The 19,554-nt window shown below is 53.6% G+C and overlaps 7 protein-coding genes across 7 annotated transcripts; 4 read left to right on the forward strand and 3 right to left on the reverse strand.

Annotated features, from left to right (window-relative positions):
- Positions 1 to 23: 23 nt before the first annotated feature.
- On the forward strand, positions 24 to 2,062 carry J4E83_002265 (uncharacterized protein; the record flags this gene model as incomplete). The annotated part of the gene is made up of 3 exons (XM_049329215.1): positions 24 to 36; positions 87 to 336; positions 385 to 2,062. The coding sequence occupies 3 exons, from the start codon at positions 24 to 26 to the stop codon at positions 2,060 to 2,062; spliced, it is 1,941 nt and encodes a 646-aa protein (XP_049192187.1).
- Positions 2,063 to 2,276: 214 nt separating this feature from the next.
- J4E83_002266 (uncharacterized protein) lies at positions 2,277 to 3,477 on the reverse strand (the record flags this gene model as incomplete). The annotated part of the gene is made up of 2 exons (XM_049329216.1): positions 2,277 to 3,154; positions 3,204 to 3,477. 2 exons carry the CDS (start codon positions 3,475 to 3,477, stop codon positions 2,277 to 2,279), a joined length of 1,152 nt encoding a protein of 383 aa, XP_049192188.1.
- Positions 3,478 to 3,719: 242 nt separating this feature from the next.
- NUO40 (NADH-ubiquinone oxidoreductase 40 kDa subunit) lies at positions 3,720 to 5,034 on the forward strand (the record flags this gene model as incomplete). Its single annotated transcript, XM_049329217.1, has 4 exons — positions 3,720 to 3,844; positions 3,896 to 3,945; positions 3,996 to 4,058; positions 4,112 to 5,034. The coding sequence occupies 4 exons, from the start codon at positions 3,720 to 3,722 to the stop codon at positions 5,032 to 5,034; spliced, it is 1,161 nt and encodes a 386-aa protein (XP_049192189.1).
- A 193-nt stretch (positions 5,035 to 5,227) lies between these two features.
- J4E83_002268 (uncharacterized protein) lies at positions 5,228 to 6,613 on the reverse strand (the record flags this gene model as incomplete). The annotated part of the gene is made up of 1 exon (XM_049329218.1): positions 5,228 to 6,613. One exon carries the CDS (start codon positions 6,611 to 6,613, stop codon positions 5,228 to 5,230), a length of 1,386 nt encoding a protein of 461 aa, XP_049192190.1.
- A 239-nt stretch (positions 6,614 to 6,852) lies between these two features.
- J4E83_002269 (uncharacterized protein) lies at positions 6,853 to 11,021 on the forward strand (the record flags this gene model as incomplete). Its single annotated transcript, XM_049329219.1, has 4 exons — positions 6,853 to 7,083; positions 7,157 to 8,196; positions 8,244 to 10,037; positions 10,094 to 11,021. 4 exons carry the CDS (start codon positions 6,853 to 6,855, stop codon positions 11,019 to 11,021), a joined length of 3,993 nt encoding a protein of 1,330 aa, XP_049192191.1.
- Positions 11,022 to 11,988: 967 nt separating this feature from the next.
- J4E83_002270 (uncharacterized protein) lies at positions 11,989 to 13,576 on the forward strand (the record flags this gene model as incomplete). The annotated part of the gene is made up of 6 exons (XM_049329220.1): positions 11,989 to 12,040; positions 12,095 to 12,187; positions 12,234 to 12,352; positions 12,413 to 12,641; positions 12,705 to 12,805; positions 12,854 to 13,576. 6 exons carry the CDS (start codon positions 11,989 to 11,991, stop codon positions 13,574 to 13,576), a joined length of 1,317 nt encoding a protein of 438 aa, XP_049192192.1.
- Positions 13,577 to 16,653: 3,077 nt separating this feature from the next.
- Positions 16,654 to 18,381, reverse strand: J4E83_002271 (uncharacterized protein; the record flags this gene model as incomplete). Its single annotated transcript, XM_049329221.1, has 3 exons — positions 16,654 to 17,400; positions 17,449 to 17,798; positions 17,847 to 18,381. 3 exons carry the CDS (start codon positions 18,379 to 18,381, stop codon positions 16,654 to 16,656), a joined length of 1,632 nt encoding a protein of 543 aa, XP_049192193.1.
- Between the last annotated feature and the right edge of the window lie 1,173 nt (positions 18,382 to 19,554).

Here is a 19,554-nt window from a genome sequence, read left to right on the forward strand (position 1 = left end):
TGACGTGCCATTGACGTTCCAACATGGCTCTCTTGTGTGAGTTCTGCTCTGGCGATATGCGACGGACGAACAGCTGACATGGGAAGCCTCGATACTGGCGCTCCGGCAAGACAAACGCCTGCTCAAGCTACCGCCTTACCTCTCCGCGCTCTGCATCATCATTGGAATAGGGTGGCTGCTGGTTCTTCCGCTAAACGACTACTCGCGCAGGACATATGTCTCTGAGAACGCGCTCTTGCCTGGACAGGTACACACCTACTTCACCGGAAGCGAGCACAACGTGTTCCGCGCCTATCGCCATGAGGTCCATGGATTGATAGAAAAGCCTGTCGCCGAGTGCGTATATACTACATAATTTACGAAGAGAGACTAACCAGATAACAGGCGCTCACAGCGACTCGAAGCCATCTTCCGCGAACAGAACCTCAAAGTCGCGACCCAGCACTACAACTACACCGTCTCGAACCAAACAATCGCAAACGAAAATGTCTACGCTATCCTCCAGGGACCTCGCGCGGATGCCACCGAAGCAATTGTGCTAATTGGAGCTTGGAAGAACATGGCAGACGAGGTCAACAACTCTGGTGTCGCATTGGTTCTCACACTGGCGCGCTACTTCAAGCGCTGGAGTCTATGGAGCAAGGACATCATCTTGCTCATTCCCGGCGACAGCACAATCGGATCCCAAGCTTGGGTCGATGCGTACCACGAGGCCCACGATACACGTTACGTCGAGAGCTTGAAGATCAAGAGCGGGGCACTACAAGGAGCGGTCGCAGTCGACTATCCTGCTGGTCCATGGGGTCACCGATACGATAAACTGCATGTGGTGTATGATGGCATAAACGGTCAACTTCCCAACCTGGATCTTTTCAACACCGCGGTCCAGATCGCCTCCAGCCAAATGGGCATCGGCTGTGTGATTCAACGGATGTGGGACCACAAGGACTCATACAAGGAGCGTCTTCAGACTATGCTCCGAGGCATGCTCTCGCAAGGCATTGGTCATGCAACCGGACCCCATTCATCCTTCATTCCATACCACGTCGACGCGATTACACTGGTGACAGTCGGAAATGGCTGGCACGACGAGATGTCACTGGGCAAGACGATTGAGTCGCTTTTCCGAAGCTTGAACAACCTCCTTGAACATCTGCACCAGAGTTTCTTCTTCTACCTGTTGTTGCAAGACAAGCGTTTCGTCAGCATCGGCACATACCTTCCCTCTGCCATGCTAATTGCGTTCAACTTCAGCATCGCAGCCATGGCATTGTGGGTAAAGAGCGGACGTACTACGAAGCCCATTGGTAACCCCGCAGCCACAAACCCCAAGAAGGCCCCCGTCGAGAAGCCATCTCCCGCAGACACCAAGGCAAAGGATCCAGAAGTCAAGGAGAAATCTGAAGGTGAAAAGAAGCCTGAACCCGAACAACCAGCAACAGAACTCGTCGAAAAAGACGGCTCCTTGGCCATTGTGCCCATAGCCAGCACAGCGATAACAGAACGCCACCTCCTCTTCCCCCTCATACTCGTCCTCGCCGCCCACGCCTCCGGTCTGATTCCCCTCTACCTCTTCAGTAACTGGGACGCCGACCACCTTCCCAACCTCTTCCTCACAGCCTGCAATGTTACCACGCTCGCCCCGCTCATCATAACCTTCCTCTTCTGGTGGTCTGCTCCCGATGTCCTCACCCCACAAGCTCTCTGCCTATTCCAGTGTTTCTCGTTGCTGCTACTAGGCATGTTCCTTGCGGCACTGGCGACGCTGAACTTTAGTTTGAGTATTTTGGTCGGTGTGCTGTGTGTACCGTTGAGTTATGTACGCAGGAGTGGTAACAATAGCATCACAGGGCTGCAGATGTTGGTTTTGGCCATGACGAATCCCCTCCTTGTTGTGCAGACTGCAACCAAGCTGCTAGGAGTGGGTCTTATGGACGTGCTCACGCAGAGTGCCATTGGATGGCACATTTGGGGCATGTGGACGCAGGTTGTTGTTTGGTTAGTCTGGTTCCCTGCGTGGTTGGTGGGAGCTTTGGTAGTTTCCACTGGGTTCTGGCAATAATGGTCAAAAATGGGTTGTAGCGTATGTCATGTATAAGCAAGAGAGTTGTACGGGGTGTCATGAGTCTTTTCGTTCGTTGACCATCTATGGCCACTATCTATGATTACATCGTATGCACGCGTGTTGCATCAACTGATACATGTCACCCGTCAAGCATTGACATGGCTTCCTCTGGAAGGCGAGTCCTCATCGTCTAGTCGAACGTGCACCTTGTTCAAGCAGCCCAAACATCCTTGCCGACACCCTCGATCCAGTTGCCCAATTGGTTGACACTGGCGTCCCACTCTTTCAACCTCGACCTCATGCCCTCAATCTGCTTCATGTCTAGAACCTTGGGCTGTACCCAGTTGATGCGTGCAATCTCCGCAACCTGGTCAATTTGTCCTTTCAGCAGTCCCAAGCTCAGCGCCTTCATAATCAGGTGCTCAATCTCGTTCGGTTGTACCTTGGTCTCTTGGGAGATTTCGGAGAAGGTCATGGCGCGGTCGTGGGGTGGGCGACGGAACACGGTCTCTGTAAGGGCGGATAGCGAGATCTTCTGGTAGAGGAAGGTCTGGTGCTCTTTGAGGAGCGGAACCTTGGTGATGTTGTTGGAAAGGACGTCGTATGCCATCAAATCGCCGCGGTTGAAGGCGAAGAGGAGATCGCGGAGCCACGCATGTGGGGTGTTGACGAGCGAGTCGAGGATAGGGTGCAGCAGCAACTCTCCGAAGTTGTAGATGGAATCTGAAACGAGGGCGGCAATACTGAGGTCGTAGGCGCGAGACTGGCGTTCGCGCAGCTCCAGGTCGTTAAGGTCGACGCAGGCGAGGAACAGCAGGGCGTTCTTGTAGTATGCGGCGAACTCGTGCTTGGACTTGTAGTACTCTGCGCTTGCGCGGTAGAATGAGGCATGCACGACGGTCTCGACCGAATCGAACGTGTCCAGTATCTGCTCGCACTCGTCGAGCTTCTTCTTGGCACCCTCCTCGTCTTTTAATTGTAGCTGTATGCTGGCGGCGGCGACTGTGGCGTATACGTAGGCGTCTTGTGAGGCGGGCTTGTTGACGCTCTTTGCGAGGTCATTGACAAAGGTGAGGCGTTCCTTGTCGTCTGTGAGAGTCAGCTGCTGTGTATTTTCACCCCACATGGCGCATCCTACCCTTGTACTGTGAGGCTGTGTTGAGTCCCAAGGTGACGAGCTTCAGCTGGTTGATCTTGTTTGCGAAGCTCTTGATGAAGGTCTCGAAGAAGGGTATCCGCTGCTTGGCGCTCTCTGGGTGGTCGAAGAACTCGATGAGCTTGTCGGTAAGCTCGTGCCATAGCTTTCGCTCCCAAAAGTCCTCAAAGGCGATGAAGTATTCCTGGAGTTCCTCGGGTGCCTCGTCCCGCGCATCGCCTAGAAGGTTCGGGATCGTGTCCGTGTCCATGGCCATGATTGCCGATTATGAAGTTTCGATGGTAGGTGAGGGAGCGGGTATCGGGTGTAGAGTTGGTGGAGGTGATCACGGAGCTGGGCTGTTGTTGGCGAGTGCGGGACGTGTTGCTCTGATGGCGTTGCGGCGGAAGCTACGATTAGCGCATAGCGCCAAGACCAGCAACCACGGACGTTGATGCGTCCCAGCGGCATCTCCAGCAGCTCTCTTCGACATATCCGCCGCCATTGAACGCCGCCAACATGCTGCCACTCCGCTGCGCTCGGTCGCCAGTGGCGCTGTCGGCGCAAATGCCCTTGAAGCGTGTCGCCAACTTCTCTACGTTCGTCCGCCGACAACAACTCAACTCGGACGTCAGGATAACTAGGTTCGCCAGTCTCGTCCCCGCGCCGCCAAATACACGCTGACCATAGCACAGGACTGGAAAGCCCATCTTGACTGTCTCCGGCGGACGTTCCTCGCTCGGAGGTACGCTGCGACCCGCGCCGGCGTGCTATACCAACGCTCACACATCACAGGATACACCGCGACCGTCTTCGGAGCCACTGGATTCTTGGGACGATACATTGTGAACCGACTGGGTGCGTGGAAGCGATTGGGCAGCGGAGGGACATTGCGCTAACGACGACAATAGCCCGATCAGGATGTACAGTGGTGGTCCCCTTCCGGGAGGACATGGCAAAGCGTCACCTCAAGGTCGCCGGAGATCTGGGCAGGGTTGTCTTCATCGAGATGGATCTCCGAAACACTGCATCGATTGAAGAGAGCGTACGACACTCTGACATTGTCTACAACCTCATTGGTCGCGACTACCCCACCAAGAACTTCGACCTGGAGGACGTACATGTCCATGGAACAGAGCGCATTGTGGATGCCGTCGCCAAGTACGACATTGACCGCTTTGTTCAGGTCTCCTCGCACAGCGCACGCCTAGACTCACCCTCCGAGTTCTACCGCACCAAGGCTCAGGGAGAGCAAGTAGCACGCTCCATCTACCCCGAGACCACCATTGTTCGACCTGCGCCCATGTTCGGTTTCGAGGACCGTCTTCTCCACCGCCTAGCCTACCCGTCAAACATTGTCACCTCTAACAACCTAGAGGAGCGCATCCGCCCCGTCCATGTCATCGATGTTGGCATGGCTCTCGAGCGCATGCTCCACGACGACACCACCGCCGCCCAGACGTACGAGCTGTACGGCCCCACTGAGTACTCCATGGCCGAGATCAACGAACTCGTCGAGAAGGAAGCCATGAAGCCGCGCCGCCATGTCAACATTCCCAAGCGCCTCATGAAGCCTATTGCACACTACGCCAACAAGCTTCTCTGGTGGCCTATCCACTCGGCCGATGAGGTTGAGCGCGAATTCATTGACCAGATTATTGACAAGGATGCGAAGACATTCAAGGACCTGGACATTGACCCCGTTGAGCTGAAGAGCTTGACCTTTGAGTACCTCAAGGGTTACCGAAGCTCAAATTACTATGATCTACCCCCCATGAGCGAGAAGGAGAAGAGGGAAGAGAAGAAGTACCTGCACGTCCTTGACGACCAATAGACGGGTATTAGCATAGTTTAAGGGTTATGGAAAATCTTGTAAATATCTGTGCCCCTATGCTGGGCGGACATGGTCGTTAGAATCAACATGTTTTCGTTTGTGCCTGTTACTTCAATCCTGTGGAAAGAAGATCGTATTTTCAGAGTGGGGTATCAAATGCAGGTGCGCTAAATGCTATCATAAGAACTCTCGTTCATGCAGTCCGCGGTTCATCCTTCTTTTCCGCCAATCTCTCCAGGTACCGCCTCAGCAAAGCTTCGGTACTCTCCGGATCATCCCTATCCCTGCGCTCGTCCCAATGCCGGTAGAATTCGAGCACAACCTCGACAGCGATAAGTGCGATGATAGCCCACTCAAGCCTCAATCCATGTTTTTCACTCAACTGCTCTCTCAGCACACTAGCAATCTCTTGTGCAAATCCAATCTTCTCGTTGAGCACTTTGATACGTACTCCGACATCCAAAGCCCGCCCAACTTGATCGTAGTACTCGCCGAGCCCTAACTCGTGCCGCGAGTCCCAGAAGATGTCGGGCATGCTGTCGGTGAGCTCCGAGTAGAGATTCAGCTGAGCGCGAAGAGAGAGTAGTTCGCCCGTTTTGCGCAATATGAAGGATCGCGTGAATGGAGCGCTGCGCCGAGGGGAGAAGGTTTTGGAGGAGGCTAGCATATTGGGGATCTCGCGCGTCGAATGCTGGTAAGCGGATAAGAGGGTTTCCAGGACGGCCAGCTTGGTGCTACGGGCAAGACCAGATGAGAAAGCAATCTTTGCTAGAACAGTGTCTACTTCGTGCCGTTGGTCGGTCGTGTTGAGAGGCTCGTCCAGAGGAGACGATGGCGGGCTATCGGATACTGGCTCTGCTTTTGTGCCAAGGACGATGGTGTCGCCGACTACTTCACTGGTCTCTTTACTTGGATCTTCGAGATAGTCCAAGTCTTCTGTTTCGAGCAAGTCCAGATGTGAGCCTTCAGCAGCCGCTGGTAGCACTTGGTTAACCAGCTTCAACGCTTCTCTCTCTCGGACATTCCATGTCACCACGGTGCCAGACGGAAAGATGAAGATGTCGCCCTGTTGAAAGTCCTTGACCTCTGACGGCCGATCGGAAGTCTGGACGTGTATAACTTGTGGGTATAGGCCAGTCTGGAAGGGATCGAGCTCGTAACCCTGGGCTTTGACAAGTCGAGCGGCGGTGGCAGTATCGTACGTCTCGGCAGCGCAGTATGCGGTTACCGTCTTGGTTTCGGCGTCTGGATCTATGAAGCGGGTTCTTCCTCTTGACTTGACAAACGCCCGGGATCTCTGCGCCTCGACTGCGATGCTGCGCAAAGACGTCTTGCCAGCATTTTTCCGCGCGCCCTTGCGATCTGGCTTTTGCTGCGTCTCATTTGCGACCTCTTCCTTCAGGGCCGCCTCGTCCTGCTTCTGAGTGAAGTCTATCTTTTTCTCACGTCTGCTTGTCGTCGAGAATAGTGGGTTTGCGGGGGTGCGCAACAACGACCGGGCGTGGGGAAGATTCAGCGGGCGGCGCGCAGCAAGACACCGTGTCAAGCCATTGAATGCGTGTTTTTGAATAGCTGTCATCACCGGCGCAAGTGTGGCTCGGACATAGTTCGCAGCAACGGGCGGCGAGGCAGGGCGATGGATCTTGAGGTGGTGGAGCAGTGCGGAGGAAAGCTAGACCCTTGCAAGTCCGCGGGAATGGCTTGGCCAGCATCATAGGCCTAGATCGACGCGGGCATCGACTGCAACAACACCTCCATCTCCACGCGCCGGAGCTTCCCCAGGTCTCTACCACGCCCGCCGCAGCTCATGCCGCCAGCATGGCTGCGGAAAACACCCCCGACGAACCGCGTACGCCTGCGCGCGACCCTCACCCCGTCGACCAGGTAGCCAGCGAAGCGAAAGCCAGCGCCGAGCACGACTCCGACGATGAGGACGACGAGGTCGAGGAAGAGCCCAAGCTCAAGTACAGCCGCCTGACAAGGGACTTGGGGCCCGTCTACCGCAATGGCGACGCGACAGCTACCTTCATGGTCGCGGGGGACAAGATGGTACGGTCATAGCTCCATGCTTCATGCCCACGACAGGCGCACGCTGCCGAGTGAATGCTAAGATTGTATGTAGATAGTAGGAACCCACAATGGCAACATACATGCGCTGAGCATACCCTCGTTCCAAGTCCTGCGAACCTACAACGCGCATCCTGCTGCTTCCGTCACCGCACTCTCCGTATCGCCTCTACTAGCTTCCCAGCCCTTCGTGCCCACAGCTTCAGACCTCCGCTCAGCAGACCAGACCAATGCATCGACCAGACGAACCGATTCTCCAGCAGGCAATGCATCCTCCCCTCGGACGCCGCGTCAGGCCCAAGTGCCATCGACACCTTCCAATCAGATCTACATAGCTTCGTCATCTATCGATGGGCACGTATGTGTGTCTTCACTCATCGACCCCAAGGATGTCACGCTACGCAGCTTTGGTCGCCCTGTACAGGCGGTGGCGCTGTCGCCTGACTACAAGAACGACCGCTCATACCTATCGGGAGGCTTGGCTGGCGAGCTTATCCACACAGTCGGAGGTCCAACGGGTGTGCGTTCCAATGCCAACACCAGCTCAGCATCGCAGACAGCTCAAGGATGGCTTGGAGCAATAGGACTAGGCGGGCACAGTGGAAAAGATACCGTTCTGCATGCAGGAGAAGGTACTATAACCGCCATCAAATGGTCTCTTTCTGGCAAATTTGTAGCCTGGTCCAATGAGCACGGCATTCGCATCATGCGCACCGATCTTCACCTCGATAGCGCTGAGTCCGAATACGCCTGGAAAAGGATTGGTTTCATCGAAAAGCCGAACCGTCGAATATGGCAAGAGATGGCTGGTGTGTGGAAGGCGCGCATAGAGTGGATTGACGATCGATCGCTTGAGTCTGACGACGATGCGATATTGAGCATGAACGGACATCACCTTGCTGATAAACCCGAGGCCACCTTACCACACAACCGCTCACCACAGGCCACCAAGGACGCGAAGCCTCCGAAGAAGTTCGAAAAGCTCATCATAGGATGGGGGGATGCCGCATGGGTCGTTCACATACAGCCAGGTGGAGCTGGCGTCGGCCGCAACGTCGGTGAGAGATCGGTCGGAAGCGCCGAGGTGGTCCATTTGTGCGTCCCTTTTCTCCTACTACCTACGTCTTGCTAACTAGATCTAGCCTTCGTTTCGACGACTGTATTGTTTCTGGCATTTCGCTCTATACCCCTTCTTTGCTTCTTGTTCTTGCATACCGGACACGCGACGACGATGACAATCCAGTCTCTGGGCCCGACACAACTCCCAGAGGGGGGCGACACCGTCGCACAAACGGTCTTTCTCCTGAGCTCAAACTCATTGATGCCGCGACCTCGGACGAGGTTGAAGTTGACTCTCTGACCGTCAGCCGATTCGAAAGCTTATCTGCTGCGGACTATCATTTGGGCACGTTGTATGTGCCACACCCCAAGACGATGACACCTGCACAAAGAAGTGCACTGGAAGCCATTGGTGGCGGGATATGGGATGTTGGCGCTGCTACCGCTCGCATATTCAGCTCTGGGGCAAGTGTGATGAACCTTCCCATCGGTTCTGATAAGCCGCCGTCGAGAGCGCCTTCCATGTCATCAGCAAGCGCTGGAAATGCTGCTGGCTCAATATCGGGCAAGCGCCAACAACAGGCACACCCAAACGCTGCAACCGCGGGTTTGAAGGTCTTCATACAGAGCCCCTATGACTGTGTACTGGCCATAAAACGAGAGCTGTCTGATCACTTCCAATGGGAACTCGAGCATGAAAACTACAAAGATGCGTGGGAGCTTCTGGAGGACCATCCCGAGATCATCGCGTCCGTCTCTCAGCCATCGTCAGACGGCTCAGATGCAGGTACCCCAACAAAGCAGCAGGGAAGCTTACACGAGTTCTTTGCCGATGACAGCGAATCTCAAACGACGCTGTCTGCTACAAAGGCGAACCAAAATTCTGCAGTCGAAAAAGAGAAGCGTCGTATTGGGGACCTCTGGGTACAACAGCTTGTTAGCGCTGGCGAATGGAAACAGGCAGGCAAAGTTGCTGGTCGCGTACTCGGCACCTCCACACGATGGGAACATTGGGTGTGGAAGTTTGCACAAACGAACCACTTCAACGAAATCTCACCTTATGTTCCAAAGAAGCCCATACAACCTCCACTACCTTCAATGGTATACGAAGTGATACTGGGCCACTACATCATACATGATCGCATACGCTTCAAGCATTTGCTCGAAGATTGGGATCCTGACCTGTTCGACATCAACAGTGTTATTGAGGCAATCAAGAGCAAACTCTCTGCCGGCGACGTCACGGAGGATTCTATCGAGGGCGACATACAAGGTCGAGACTGGCGGATATTGCAAGACGGTCTTGCGAAATTGTTCCTTGCCAGTGGTAGGCAAAGAGAGGCGCTACGCTGCTACATCCGCTTGCAAAATGCGGAAGCAGCAATGACTCTAATACGAGACTTTCACCTTGTAGAAGCCGTACGCGACGATATCCCGGGCTTCATCATGATGGGCGTCTCGAAAGAACAGATGAAGTCTGCGTCCACGAAATTAGAGGAGCTAGAAGAAGCGTCAGCGGAAGCCATCGACGTTCTCGTAGAGGAGGGCTGCCGGGGCACCATTCCCGCAAGTGACGTCGAAAGCCAACTGCAAGCGAAAGGCCCGTCGTTCAGACCATTCCTACACTTCTACCTACGAAAACTCTGGAAGCCAGAAACGCATGAGCGAACAGCCAAGACAGCTAAAGAGAGAGTGGCTGAGGATCGTCTAGCAGCCGACGGAAAGCTCGTTGCAGAAGAATTCGCGGATCTCATGGTGGAATTGTTCGCAGAGTACGATCGACCGCTATTGATGGAGTACCTGCGCAGATCTCAAAGTTTTGATTTGAGCAAAGCTACCGCGGAGTGCGAGAGAAGAGAGTACACTCCAGAACTTGTGTAAGTCATTGGCTGTTCGCGCTACATCACTTTCCACGTTTGCTAACCTACTGTAGGCACATCCTCTCCAAGACCGGTCAAACCAAACGTGCTCTTTATCTGATCATTGAGAAGCTCTCCGACGTTAGCTTCGCTATTTCGTTCGCTAAAGAGCAAGATGATCCCGATCTTTGGAACGACTTGCTGGATTTTTCTATGGATAAGCCTCACTTCATCCGCGGTCTGCTTGAAGAGGTCGGAACAGCAATCGATCCAATCAAGCTCGTCCGCCGTATCCCTGAAGGCCTGGAAATCGAAGGGCTAAGGGATGGCATTGGTCGCATGGTGCGTGAGTATGAAATCCAACACTCTATATCAGAAGGTGTCGCAAGAGTCCTCCGGGGCGAGGTAGCAGCCGGTATGGACACGTTGCGTGCCGGTCAGAAACGGGGTGTCAAGTTCGAAGTCATACCATGTGACGGCGAAGGCCACAAAAAGCATCGCCATGCAAAAGGACAGATCGACATTGAGTCTAAAGGCATCGACCCCGTCTCCGCGGCAAAGGCTACGGCCAAGGCAGACAAGAAGACAACGGCGGCATCTTCCACAACTAACGCACCGAACATCGACCCCGCCCCTGCGGAAGCTCCTCAAGGCGAGGCACCGCCTGGCCATTGTGTAGGTTGCCACCGTCCTTTCACGCTTCCTACTGCCGAAGAAGAGACCGCCACTGTTGAGGGTGGCCCTATGCCCTTGTCTCGCGACACGCTCGTGGGCTTTGCATGTGGTCACGTCTTCCACCTCACTTGCCTACTACCCAAGACAAGTGCTAGTGCCAGTGTTGCGGCTGGTCTACAACAGCAGCTGGCCACCGATGCCGAGGATATCGGTGGTAGGTGGACAAGGAGTGTCGGCGCAAAAGTAGCGCATGCTCATGTCATCAAGAGTGCAGTTGGCCGGGGGTGTGTAGTATGTCGCGAGAAGGAAGTAGTCAGTGAAGAATGAAGATGATAGATGATTGGATTGTTCGAGGCGGTGTATATATCAGAGATATTTGGGTATTTGGACAGTACGGATGTGTACTGGGGTGAACCACATACTGTAACATTATATGACAAGTGATAGGCTTACGAGCGGAGCATTGCATTGAAGGCGTCGGAAGCCACTCACACGGCTACGTATGTATGGGAATGTTGAATCAGCGTCCAATCAAACTGGGTTTCGACAATGTAATTCTGCCTGCTCTGCTGCTATCAGTCATTTTTGTTCGTCCTCTTGGGAAGTTTCGGCACATGGATCGATGGCTGCGCTACCATGGGCAAAGGGCGTGGAAGAGCACAACGCTAGCCAGATGTCTCATAATCCTACTCGACGATGTTTCCTGAAAAGGAATGTTGGAAAAAGCTGTTGAAGACGGCGAGAAGGGCGCAGTGACACGCATGAGGGTGAGGGGTATGGAAGGGCGCGCACTTGACATCCTAATAGTATTACCAAATTCACGTGATAGACAATCTATCTGAACTGTAAATCCGTGGATATGTAGCTCCACATAGGTTGAAGATACTCACACACATAGTGGCACGTGAGTGGTCAACTTGGTAGAGTACGGACGATGGCATGCCAGCACGATAAGCAGGGTTGAGCCTATCAGATGCAGGGTGAAGCTCAGCATCGCATTTTTTTCTGTCTTCAACTTCACACAAATGCTGCAACGATCACCCGAGATCGATTGTGAAGAAGCACTCCATCGCGCTCACGACTTGGGGTTGTTACTGCCAGCGCATGTGTAACAACAGACTACCCTATACCCAAAAGAGTATCGGTGACGCACTAGCTAACGCCGGTGAATCTCCGGATGGTCAGTTGTTCGCATCAACACTCCAACAACCTCCAGTTTGCGCCTCTCTGCACAGCCCTCCGCAGCCTTCATCGCTGGAGAGGATGATTTTGGCAAGAGACCCGCGACTACGACATGGCATTTGAGGTGTCGTATGATCTCGAGAATGAGCAACAATTCTGGGATGGTGAGCGCGCCTCGCAACCCCACCAACAGCAGCCTCGACTAACACGCTACACAGAACTCGACGATATAGTCTCGACGCGCTGTCACCAGCACGACATCATCGACAACTCGCTCCGATCCTTTCTTAATGTCACCACCAACTATAGATGTACGCATCTCCGACCTCTGCCATGACCAGCGTTGACCACGACTAGCCGAATACCTCCAAACCGATTTCAGCGTTGCCAAATGCATATTTCGCATGCTCGAGGGCGAACTCTTCGCCTCCAACAAGGAATATGTGCGGCGGCAGATAATATATTGCCTCTTGCAGGTACGTTGGCGGATGCCTTGTCTATGGCCGCTGGTCGAGCGAGGCTGACGAGCATGATAGGAAGACGATAACCCTACCCTCCACATAGTCGCCGCGTTCCTCCTATATGATGGCCGCAATAGCAAAGACGACGACATCTTTGACATGATGCACTCGGAGGGCACATTTGCTAGGCTTGTTGAGTTGGTACAAACGCAGAGCGTGCAAGAAGAGACTACCGTGCATCAACTACTCCTCCAATTGCTTTACGAATCTTCACGAGTTCAACGGTTGACGTGGGACGACTTCGGTATGGCTTCAACATGACTGGTTTTCCTCTCAACCAGAGCGACTGCTGACCCTAGATGTGTAGCGGCGGTGAATGACGCTTTCATCCTCTATCTGTTGGAGATCATAGAAGGTGCCTCTGATGACGCTGACGACCCGTACCACTATCCTGTGATACGCGTTTTGGTACGTCTGCATACACATACCATCGACTATTAGCTAACACTGAGACAGCTGGTTTTGAACGAGCAGTACCTTGTGGCCTCCACTAGCCGTCATACCGACGGCCGGCCTGGCATAACGAACAGGGTCATCAAAGCTATCTCGACGCATGGCTTGACATACAAGACTTTCGGGTGCAATCTGATTCTCCTTCTGAACAGGGAGTCGGAGACGTCCCTTCAGCTTCTAATTCTCAAAGTGCTTTATCTTCTGTTCGGCAACCCTTCTACTGCCGAATACTTTTATACCAACGATCTTCATGTCTTGGTCGACGTCATTCTCCGGAACCTCATAGACCTACCCCACGACTCAGCCGCGGCAAACGCATTACGACATACCTACCTCCGAGTTCTGCACCCCATTCTTATGCACAGCCAGATCAGCAAGCCACCTCACTATAAGCGTGACGAGCTACTGCGGCTCCTTCATCTACTTGTCACCAGCGGCAACCATTTTGCACCCGTTGACGAGACTACCGTGCGACTTGTGAACCGATGCACCAGTGTGCACTGGTTACAGCCTCCAGCTGCTGCCGCGGGGGACGGCACGGCCAACGGTCATAGTACCACACAGTCTCCAGTTGACCATGTGGCGAGTGGTCAGAAAGAGTACGCGCGACGAGCGCTGGGCATGACCGTGCAAGGTAGCAGCGAAAGTTCTACGAGTGTCTTGGAGATTGCAGGGCACACTGCGCAACCTGGTGTACAAACGCCGAGTATGTCGAAGTTGGCGTAGTAACACATTAGAATGTTCGGGAGCTTTGTTAAGCGACAGGCGTCTTGCAGTCATCATTACTGGTTACGTGGAGTCTGGAAATGTCCTTATCAGCGATTACAGATATCCACACATCAGTGGGGGCCTTTGCATACTTGCATGGACGGAGTCTGGGCATGTTTAGCGTTCTGTCACTGATCATGTATCTGGTTTCACTTTGCGATCACATCGATGTCGTCGGGTGACGCGTCGCTATCTTCGATCTTGCTTGTCTCTAATGTATGTCATCAAACTGCTGTCATCTCCATCTACGTGATTGACACAGCGCTTGCACAAGCAGATTGAAGTCTTGGTCGGGAGTCCTGAGCCACAGATTCCGTATAGCCAAGCAGCGATTTTACGATTCAACTGTACATGCGCATCCAGACGCTTCACCGTCATATGACTGTTTCTAGCCCAAATGCGAATCCGATCTAGACTATAAATCTGTCCTCACTATACTGATCAGCATTGCGCAATGCAGCCAAGCTTGCCGCGCTACTTGGTATATGTACATCGACATCATGTACCTGCTCCCGAAACAGGAGACATCAAATGCCACCAACCACCTTCACGCACCAATATCTCTGGTGCGACGACCACGCACGGCGTAGTGCCTACCGGATACAGATTTCGCGCCGATGCCAATCTAATCATGTACCATGGAGACCCTGGGCCCCGCTCTCACCGCAGGATGAGCTGCCGCGACAAGACGAGCGGATTGCTTGGCTTCCCGCTATATAGATGAGCCACAGCCGCTGCAAGTGCAATGCCAAGACTGTGAAGGAAGGTCAAGACGGAACGAGGGAATTTTGCATCGCTTGTTTGGGCTAAGGCTTGCTTGTTGTTTATCCTCGAGGGGGGGCATGTACTTCTCGGCTTGGGCACTCCGGTGGTGGCTCAGCAGGTGTATCATTGTGGATTTCCCTCAGAGCCGCTCTTCTGGGACAAGTCTTGGAAGTTGTGCTAGACTTGTTATGACTTTGGGAATCTGGTTCGCTTTCCATTCTACCGAAATGCCAAGGAACCTTGGAAGTAGACGACCGCATCGGAATGGCATCGACGTTGATCAGCAGCATACTAGACTACCCCAGAGATGCTAACATGACTCTCATCTCTTCTCCAGATGCGTTGGTGGTCAGTGTGACTTCCGCTCAAAGCGCCACAGCCATGTAACTACCCCAATTTTCCCCCGTTACATCGCCCGCCATGGCACGCATCTTGTGTTCCACAGCAAAAACTCTCTCATCCCGTTTGGGACTCTACTAATTCTGTGTTTTCCGGCTATCTGTTCAGGTAACATTGCACGCGTCCGCGGAACGTACCAGATTCACAAACAACTGTGGAACCAGCGCAGCAGCGTACAGATGACCACACCTCCCAACATACCCATTACGAACCAAATCATCCAATATCGTGGTTCCCAAGCGCCAAGATACCGGAATCTCGGCCCATGCGTTTCGACCGCAAGATCAAAGGTGGATGCGATAAGTGCGGTAATGCAGGGATGGTCTTAATCATCCCAAGATATTGAGGCTGGTCTTCAGCCTCCCACCTGGCATCTGACTAGTGCTTCCTTGATGCGAGATGGAATGCAAGTGATGGAAGAATACTGCTATGGGTAAATATTGCGCATATGCGCAAGGTTTTACCGGCACCCCACAGGCATCTGCCCCTTGCTGCAACGAAGCAATGCCTTGAACCTGGGCGTTGGCACTCTGGGTGGGCTTGCGTGCATTCAATTCTTGGGCTGACGACTTCGGTATTCCTCTCCGTTCTGTTCCGAGACAAGAGATCAGTGGTCTACGATCACGGGTGTAAGCATGTGTACATTGCCAATATACCGTCTCCAGTCTTTTGAGTACCTGAGATACTACACATTCCTTAACAGGACGAAGAAGTGCGGCCTTGCGTCGTCCCAAGACCCGGTCTCGACCACGGAACTCGAGCGCTGCCAACGAAAAGGTTCGATGTTTGGCTATGTGTCACCACCTCAACGTTCGGTACCACAGAAACGTCAGGAACCGGCCATTGTCCTCGAAACACAAGATCGCCTGGCCAGAATTTGCGCATAGATGCTGAAAGTTACTACAGCGCATCGCGGGCTTTGTCGATCGATCGCTGCCATTCCGATGCAGTGGTAGACCAAAGGTGGCTGAGTACATTCACGACACACCACGCCAACGAGAATGCGACACGTCCATGTATGTCATCAAGGAGAATTAGGCACCGGTCCAGCTGCCTTTCGGAAGAAGACACTGTACGCTAACACTGCCCTCAAAGCAACACTAACGAAGTCGTACATGAGCGCTTCTAAACCTTCGCACCTCGGAACTTACTCCTTCGAAAATGCGAAACGCAGCTTCTGCACATCGATCAAGTTCCAGATTGCGATCTTCACAGAACCGGGATCTACAGGACGTGCTTTTGCGGAAGTTCAAACTGCCGAGCCGGAACAGTGATCAATTTGAACCATTGCGACGGGAGTTTGTGATGAACTCGTGATGTGTGCACGTAATTTGAGGGGTTTTTCTTGTCCGTGGGGCGCTTACAGCGTGGCAGCCCAAATGTGTCGGTATGGAATGGTGTGGAAACCTGAGCAAGTGGAGCGGTGAAGAACCGCGCGCGACATCTGGGTTCTCGGAAGCAGGCGGGCGCGCTTCCTCTAGAGCAACATGTCCAGACGATGTATCACGATCGAGGATGAGAGTCAAAGTAGAAGATCATGGTTTTGATTCTATGCGTTGTAGCCCGTAAACTGATGCTCAACCCTGATCGAGGGAGCTCCCTGCGCCTACGTTTGTCTTGAATCGTAATTCAAAACGGAAAGTTTTGGTCGGTGGGAACCCTCGATGTCCTCCGTGGAAAAAGTCTAGCAGAAAATAGTAGCGAAAGCGGCTGAACATGTATAGAGCCCAAAGCAAGAAATCAAGAACCCCTCCGTGCTAAGACGAATGTGAAGCGGTCATAACCTCGTTAAGTGATGCTCCAGACGCCTTGCAGAAAACACAAACAAGGAATGAAAACGGATATCAAGCCACCGAGTATAGGGAAGACTGCTAAACCATCCTACCAGCATCATTTTGGGTGTCAGAAGAAGTACGCAATGAGCCTGCGTTGCTGGGCACCCGGGTAGGGGCCTGTGATAGAGGGTCAGGTGAGTTGGGGTCACTGGCCCTGCGCTTCTCGGTTGTCTCAGCTTTGCTAAGTCTGCGCGCGATTGCCTCCTTCGCATGTTCGCCGTTATCGCATGGTAGATACCACCGGGATACGGCCATACAGATACATGAGAGCATCAGGTTGGCACCGGACCACATCTGGACGGTGATGTAGGTGTTGTATTGTGTGATGAGATGACCAGCAATGACGGGACCGGCGAGAGCTGGGATGGCAGCAAATGTGTACATCATACCCGTCCAGTGACCAAGCTTCTTCTTTGCGAAGTGAGTAGTGCCAGGCGCAGTGTAGGAGCAATTGAGAATGTTGCCGATGGACGCAGGAGGAAGGCCGATGACCATGCCAGAGAAGATACCGAAGACGACGCAGAAGGCAATCGCATCAGTCTCTGATCCAGCTAGTGTCCAGAGAACCAGTGTGAGCATGGATGCGGTGAACTGAGAGCCGATGTGCATGTTGAGGGCGCCGACCTTGTCCGAGAAGTGAGCGAGGAGCATCCGTCCGACAGTCGAAGCTCCGTTCATGATGACTAGGAGCCAGAAGGTTTGAAGGGGTTTGTCGGTAGTGTCGGCAGGGCTTACTGATGAGCCGGTACGGTCGCGGGTGCCAAAGCCACGCACTGATGCCCACTAGACATTGTTAGCTACAAGCATGAGGAACAGTGTAGGAATACTGACCTCTTCGAGATTGAAGAAGACTGGGTAGAAACCAAAAAACATAAAGGCGACGGCTGCAGTGAACCAGCACCAAGCCTTGTTCTTGAAGGCCTCAGTGTCGAACCAAGTCCTGAGCTTGCCCCAGCTCTTCGGCTCGTGGTGCTCGTGGGCGGGGTCTGGGGTGCAGAAGATGAAAGAGTAGATGCAGGTCACTGAGGTGAGAGTCGCGACATAGCGTACTGCATTGTTGAAACCGACCGATTGAATCAGGAAGCGGAGCATGCTAGGGTAGATCACACCTGCTACACTGGCACCGCAGGCGACATAGCCTACGGCAAGACCTCTGCGCTTGGGAAACCATGTTGAAGCAACTGGGAGAGAGTCAGTACAGGCAATTCACGGTATCAATTACCACTCACCTTGAGAGCTGGAGACAAAGAAGGTTCCCATGCCCAAGCCTACCACTAGGCCTTGAGTTGCCCAAATTGGACCGAAGCTTCCAATGGCCTCAATATCGCTGGGGTGTGCGACAGAGAGCATGAAAAGCCCAAAGGGCACAAGGAAAGTGCCACAGCCGATGACTTTGCGCGAGTGCCCCGCATCCAAGAGGCGTCCAACTACGTTGGAAAGCAGGAGCACAATGAAGGACTGAGTCGATCCGATCAGGTTCAGTTCAAGCTGGTCAACACCTCGCAGTGAGTGGCCCACATAGTACGAAGACCACGTGCCGTAGGCGTTGACAAGACCCCACGAGTTGAACATGAGAAAGAAGCAGCCCAGCAGACAGGCGTAGGCACGCCATGACTGCGGCCAGTTGGGTTCGTCAAGTGTGTCGACACTGGCATGTCGGGATTCGTCTCGCATCGAATTGGTCGCAGTTGGTGCTTCGGAGAGTGGCAGCGTTCCTTCGCTGTACTGCCGACTCTCTTTGTATGAAGATTTGGTAGGTGGCATGTTGGCGGTGTTTACTGAAGGTGCGGGCCGTGAGGTAAAGGTGGAAGGAGCAATCAGTTATCTGAAAAGGTGTTTGACGATGACGCGATAAGATGCTCAACACGGATAGCACGTGTTGGAGGGGAAGCGCTCAAATGGACGCACTGGTGAAAAGGTACGGAAACGATCAGCTGTCAAAGCGGCGGAGATGAGGGTATAAGTACGGTACTCATGTGGAAGCAGGCATGGGATATGGGGAACGAGCCCAAGGCTTAGATTGATAGAGGGTTCTTTTACGGCTCCACTTCGTTAAGCACGCGCGTAACCCCCATGTAGAATGTGGCTGGCTCCTCCCATAGTGACGTGGTAGTCAAACGGGTCGTGTAATGGGGCAATGGCAGTAGCAACGCACAAGCAACGCAAGGGTGCAAGCCCAAGAGAAGCCAAGGCAATACGGGCGTCTGAACTCCGCCGGCAGCAGGGTATACTTCATTACTCTTTTAGATGGTTCAAATGCCCGGCGGCCCAAAGGTTTAGTGCGCCGCGTTAATCCGGTGTGAGAGCGATCGGCGGTCGTGGATTCTCCGGAGCATCTCGCGTTTGGACTTCCCCACGCTTACTCGTTGTCGTGAAAACATGCCAACCATGCCGGCTCCAAGGGAGGCATGCTTTGTCTCTAGTGACCTCATTTGTTACAAAGCTGGGCATCGCCACCCCTTCTTCCTCAACGTGCGTAACAACAAACGGGATTGGAACGCACTGGGCAAGACTACCACGGTACGTAGACGCCGCATGCCCTATCCCACAACCGCGTGTGCGGATGTCGAGATTGCTCATAGGCTGTGCGCTCTTGGCTTGTTCCACCAAAACGAAGTTGCCGGTGGGCATAGACATCTGGTAGGCGATTATAGGGGTTGAGGCGCCTGACAAGGTTGGGTGAAATAGCGGAGCGGGCCCCCGACCCTTGGCGTAGTATCAGCGGGCGAGATGTGATGAGTGATGAGGCTCGATTGGGTCGGCATGCCAAGAATGTGCTCGAGTAGTGATGTACGAATTCCGCCTTGGCCGGCCCAGTTATATTGCAAGGGTCAAGAATGAGTACTCTCGCGGTGACACCGCCGAGAATGCTGCGACTCTGGCAGTCTCTCCAGGAAAGCGGATGCAACGGCCGACGGCCTGAGTGAAAGCGCGTAA

The sequence above is a fragment of the Alternaria metachromatica genome (genome assembly GCF_023757995.1).
Source record: "Alternaria metachromatica strain BMP 0045 chromosome Unknown scaffold_3, whole genome shotgun sequence".
Taxonomy (NCBI): domain Eukaryota; kingdom Fungi; phylum Ascomycota; class Dothideomycetes; order Pleosporales; family Pleosporaceae; genus Alternaria; species Alternaria metachromatica.